The following is a 5823-nucleotide window of genomic DNA, read 5'->3' as shown; positions in this document are numbered from 1 at the left end:
AGAATATATCTTAATATTAATAATATGTCACTTGGACAGAAAACATTCACGTGGCAACAAGTGTAGCACACCTCCTTTAACTAAGGTCGTCCAGGGAGTGAAGGCTATCAAATTACCATGCTCAAGGAATAATTAGAACAAAAAAAAGTTCAGGTGTCCCTCGAACAAAAGGTATCAAGATCAGGGAGATCTTGAAATATTAAACCTTAATAAAGGTAGAGAAACATATCATTGTTAAGGTTTCATTCTAAGTTTTACATTTATATTGAAAAAAATTGGGCCTCATTTGTTTATTCAGTTTAATTTAAAAAAATTGGTAGGCTTAAAGGTATATATTGATGTAAGTTAGCTTAATGAAAGGGAATAATTATCATGTACTATGGAGAAAATTTCTCACATAAGAATATTTCATATATCATAAATTCGTTCATTAGTGCAATTCTTGCTAAACATTGTAGTTAACATACATTACCATATGGAAAAGTTTGTCCACAACTCTGATAGATTGAATGAATTGGATTTTTATTTTATTTGTCAATAAAAAGCAAAACCCAAAAAGCTATATAGTTGGTCTTGTTTTGCTTTTGATGAAAGCCGAACCAAATCCCATGAACAAACCTATTATAAATTTCATCATATATACGACTTAAATATTAATGCAAATCATGCTAATCTTCATTTGATTATGTGTCCATACATGCAATTACTTCAACATTACAATTACAAGAGATAAAACTTGAAATTATGAAAGTTACAAGCTTCCTTTTCTGTCATAATGCATTTCATTGTGAGACTCTGAGTTTTGATCATCTTCTTCGGTACAATCAGAAGTATGACTACATGAAATTTCACTTTTTGGCGAAATGTTATCTTGAAAACTCTCATTATGAAGCAGATCTTGCCTCATTTTTCCTAGTTGGTCAAGTTCAGCTGCCACCTCCTTCATGGATGGCCTTCTCCTTACATTAAAATTTAAGCATCTCTTGGCAAGTTTGGCCACAGCAAGAATCGTATGTTCATCCTCAACTTCTTTTACAATTTCAGGGTCTACAATCTCAATTATACGATTTTCTTTCAATGATAATGTGAAACGGATGACCAAACCTGGATCTTCTGGTTTGTTTGAAGTGACAACTCTTTGACTTGTTAGAAGCTCTGCAAGAATTACACCGAAAGCATAGACATCACATTTATCTGTAAGTTGACCTGATCGAAAGTATTCTGGATCTATGTAACCAAATGTACCCCCTACCACTGTTGTTAAATGAGTCTTGTCAACAGACAATAATCTCGATAGTCCAAAATCAGAAACCACTGCTCTAAAATTATCGTCTAGTAATATGTTGCTTGATTTTATATCTCTGTGAAGAATGGGAGTAGAAGCACATGAGTGCATGTAAGAAAGTGCCCCTGCTATTTCTGCAGCAATTCTCAAGCGATGATCCCATGTTAATATTATTGCTGGGTGCAGAAGAATCTGATTATCCAACTCAGATTTTGAGACAGTAGGATTAGAACTGTGACTGAGGTTTCCATGAATATGGGATGACAAGGTTCCATTTGAGATGTACTCATAAACTAATAATGGGACTTGAGTTTCTAAGCAACAACCAAGTACCTGTTGAAATAGTAAACTTAAATGTTAAAATGGTGATTAAGTGCTAGGTTCAATTGTATTTTGAGTTATCTTTGGTTCATGAGTGACTACTGAGTTATCCTAAATTGTTCATTAAGTATGGTTGAAGTGAATAGGAGCACGAGTTGTACGTTGTAGCTTTGTGTGCAACTGCGCTGTGTGTGTAAGTCTAGTGTGTTATTTTGTAAGAGTATAGAGTCTTTCTAATATTATTTGTTCACTCTTTTATCCTCTTTAGGCATTATGTTTCTCTCTATTGTCCAATTGTGTTGCTCTCTTCTTCCATTCATAATAAAATGGTAGCAAGAGCCTAGTACAAAAATCAACAGTACCTTGACAATGTGTCTGTGATTTATTTGGGAGAGAATGAGTATCTCATTTATAAACTGTTCAATTTGATCTTCATCCACTGCATTGGACTTCTTCACAGCTACAATGCTTCCATCTGATAACATTCCTTTATAAACAGTCCCAAGTCCTCCTTTACCAAGAATTCGAATTTCATTGAAATTGTTTGTTGCTTTCTCCAACTCCTCTTTCAAAAAGAGCTTTGGCAAAGAGCCACCACTACTTTCTCCATTTAAGGAAATACGTTGTCGCAAAAGCAATCCACCATTCCTCTTGAAAAACTTTTGTTTAGCTTTGTTTTCTTCCCTCTTCCGGAGCCATTTGCGTAGCCAAAGACAAACTGCTACCAGGATTACAAAAGTAATTGCTGCTCCAATACCTGCGTGTGAGAAATCCAATTTCATCGAAAACAAACATAAATTCATTTTGAGAATCTAAGAGAAAGGGCTGTAAATGCTTTTCCAGGCCCCTTTGTAATTTTAAAGCTTATATTAAGTTGAGCTTCTAATTTTCTGAAGAGCAGTTAGCTATAATGTCTTTAGTTAGGTCATAACTTGAAAAGGATCATGAATCATTTGTTGGGACAGTTCAAAGGAGTAATTTGTCTCAAATAAAAAGCTATAAAAAGCTTAATTTAAATTTAACAAAGAAACAAGAGGGGAAAAGAGAAGACAAAGAAAAGAGTTATACAATACCCAAGGAGAGTTGTTTAGCTAGCATATGCTTCTCATTATTTGACTCACAAACATAACTGCCAGGAGTATTAACACAACGAGTATTGTTGGGACAATGATTCCTTTCTGGACTTGCACACTCGTCAATGTCTGTGGAAATTAACAAGTAATAATCATCATAAAAACTGAGATACGTAACATAGAAAATAAGATATGTTACATGCTAAAACAAATTAAAATAAAGGGTTACTGTGGGATATTGTTATATTATTACTCCCCTTGATTCATTTTATGTCTTAGTTTGATTTTGCACTAAATTTAAAAATTTAAAGAATATTTTGGATCTTGTTGACTAAATAGTTATGGATGACTTAACCATTCTAATTCGAATCGACCAATCGAATCCGATATCTTTTCCACCAAAAGTCGTATCTTCCTGGTTCCTTTTCAGGTGATTAAATATATCAAGCTCTGCGAGGAACTTTCTTTGGGGAAATAACCTTAGTAGCTATGTTACTCAGATACTTCAAAAATGTTGTTGCATCCGTGTTGAATCCTCTTAAAATGCACTGCTTTTGATAGATTTGACACGCACGTAATGACATTGTTGAAGAGTCTGAGAAACATAGCTTAGTCGTCTTGTTACTAATAGTTAGAGGCATTAGCTTCAGATGCCTATTAGACTTCTATATTACTACTTATTAGAAGAGGCTTCAAGCAGACAGGTTTTTGTATGCTAAAGGTAGTTTCAGTATTTTATTTTTTTATGTTTTCTTCTTTAAGATTTTGTATTTTACTACTTTATATATATATATATATATATATAAAATGACGTAAAAAGTTATATAAATCATAATAATTAACATGTTAAAATATTTAAAAACATATAAAAAGTTGGTTGACTCCAAATTTCATCCGTGTAACATAAATTAAATAGAATAAGTAACATAGACTGGACCCGTGCTACTTATCTAGTCTAGTCTTGCTTCTTCAGATTTATTAGCCTTGGCCTCTTCTCTTTCCTGAGTCTCGATCTTTCTCTTCTATGTATGTATGTATGGTGTTCACTTCTTCTTCTATAGAGCATGTATCAATGTATCAAAAGCATATGATCTTTCTCTTTGTTTTTTTTTTTTTTGGTTTATTATCTTTTCCGTTTGGGGTGTTCTAATGATCACCCAATTCTTTGTTTTCAGTTTTTGGTTATTATCTTTTCCCTTTTGGGATTTCACTTGTTGTGATATTAAACAAAAGTGACTATAAAGCACCAAAAGTACTTTAGACATTCCATGTCATGGAGTGTTATTAAGAGGAATATATGAGGATACGGAATAAAAAACATAATAAATATAGAAACACGACGTTGTTTGTTGAAACAGACTAAAAATGAAAATAAGATACATATGCTAAAACAGAGGTAGTAATATACCCAAGTTACATCCCAAAAAAAAAAGTGAAATGGACAGGGGAATTAGTACCTTGGCATCCATGAGGGAGGTAAGAGTTGCCTTGATAACCACGAGAGCAATCACATCGGTATCCCCCAGCAGGTCTAGTAGTATCATTGATGCACCTACTGTTATGTCTACACGCATAATCTTTTGGCCTTCTCATGGCTTTGTCGCAACTAACATTGCCAATTACCCAGTCCAGCGCCAAACTTCCTTTGTAATTATCATCTTCTTTGCACTTACCAAGGAACTGAGTGAAGTCAGACTTAGAACTTCCCTTTTCCACAATTAAGAAATAGGTGCAATTGCTAGATCTCCACGATGTGTTCTCCGTGTTCATTGTTTGTATGGACACACCGAACTTTCTTGGTACTATTTTTGAAAATTCAAACTGACAACAACCGTTATTCCCAGTGCAATATGATGATGAAGCTGAAGAGGATGAAACATTATTGGTGGAGTTGTCACAGAAAGAAGCACATCCACTCACACTGCTACCAGTGTCTAAATCTTTGACATTAGCATAAATGTCACACCCAATGGCTACTAAGTTGTTCTTGTTGGAAAAACTGAAATGTTCATCGCTGTTTCCTTGAATTTCATCACTGTAAATGTTCTTTCCAGATGATTTGTTGTAGGGGTTCGAACCAAAAGTTAGATCAACAGTGATGGAGTCCTTTGATATGTGTTGCACAGACACACCAAGAAAATGACTAAAAGCAGTGTTGTTATTGCAGCTCACTTCAAATGCTTCATTGAAGTAACACTTTTTTCCTATTCCAAATGGATAAGGAATGATTACGTTGCCACATCTTTCTGAGCAGCCAGGCTTTTGTGAAGATAATATTGCTGATGATGACCATATTCTTACAGCTGAAACTTGTGTTATTTCTTTAGAAAGCTGCCCCATAAGAAGAACGAGAAATGAGCACATGGTAATCTGTATCTTCATGTATACTGGTATGTATTACTGCCTCCTTTTGTGGTTGAATCATATCTTATAATGGCACAATTCTGCAAACAATCATTATACTTTTGAGATAGAAGCTGTTAAGGATTATCCACTTCTTGACAAACGAAAAAAGTAATAACCTTACAGGTGGAATCCATATTGTGATTTTTAAATGTCTTGGCCCAGCATCTCTTTGATGGAATTGATACAAACCTTCAATATCTAGTGGATATACGTGGATGTGTGCTCTTCACTCATTGTTTTTTGTGTTTTGTTTGGTTTGGTTCTTAACGACAACGGAGGCAAAGGGGAATGAACGTGGAAAAATTATACTATATAAATAGGGAATACTGAATTTGTTTTACATATATATAAGTTGAATCCCTTTGGCACAAGAACTAGTCTTCTGAATCTCTTTATTTGAATTTCTGGCTCCACCACGGATTCTTAATATAATGGGATAGTTGTTTCTATTATATGAAATTTCTCTCTCAAACAGAAAGTGAAATTCTTGTATTGTGTTTTATTTTTCTCTTCGCATGTGAATGAAAAAAGTTATTTTGATCAAACTTATCTTTTTATGGATCATAAGAGAAAAGTTCCTTTTTGAGGCAGAATATTTGTGCATTTAGTTAGCTTTGATTTGATTTTCGATGCATCATTGTTGGATCGAGATGTTTTTTTTACGGTAAGTTTCTAAAATCCTATTCTTAATTTTAACAATGGAATTCGTGATTGTAGCTATAAATATTGAGTCACGAA

The 5823-nt window shown here is 33.9% G+C and overlaps 1 protein-coding gene across 1 annotated transcript; it reads right to left on the bottom strand.

Annotated features, from left to right (window-relative positions):
- Positions 1-498: 498 nt before the first annotated feature.
- Positions 499-5281, bottom strand: LOC129891484 (wall-associated receptor kinase-like 1). The gene is made up of 4 exons (XM_055966866.1): positions 4137-5281; positions 2680-2808; positions 1969-2363; positions 499-1618 (listed from the first exon to the last, which is right to left on the bottom strand). Exons 1-4 carry the CDS (start codon positions 5059-5061, stop codon positions 752-754), a joined length of 2316 nt encoding a protein of 771 aa, XP_055822841.1. The 5' UTR covers positions 5062-5281; the 3' UTR covers positions 499-751.
- Between the last annotated feature and the right edge of the window lie 542 nt (positions 5282-5823).

Source organism: Solanum dulcamara, chromosome 6 (assembly GCF_947179165.1).
Source record: "Solanum dulcamara chromosome 6, daSolDulc1.2, whole genome shotgun sequence".
Taxonomy (NCBI): domain Eukaryota; kingdom Viridiplantae; phylum Streptophyta; class Magnoliopsida; order Solanales; family Solanaceae; genus Solanum; species Solanum dulcamara.
The sequence above is the reverse complement of the archived record's forward strand: the minus strand, read 5'-3'. Positions and strand labels throughout refer to the sequence as shown.

Excerpts from the sequence above, each read along its gene's own strand:
- LOC129891484 (XM_055966866.1), bottom strand. The coding sequence starts at position 5,061 with ATGAAGATACAGATTACCATGTGCTCATTTCTCGTTCTTCTTATGGGG. Across the intron at positions 2,364-2,679 it reads AGCTAAACAACTCTCCTTGG|GTATTGGAGCAGCAATTACT; the intron begins GTATTGTATAAC and ends TCTCACACGCAG. Across the intron at positions 1,619-1,968 it reads ATCACAGACACATTGTCAAG|GTACTTGGTTGTTGCTTAGA; the intron begins GTACTGTTGATT and ends CTATTTCAACAG.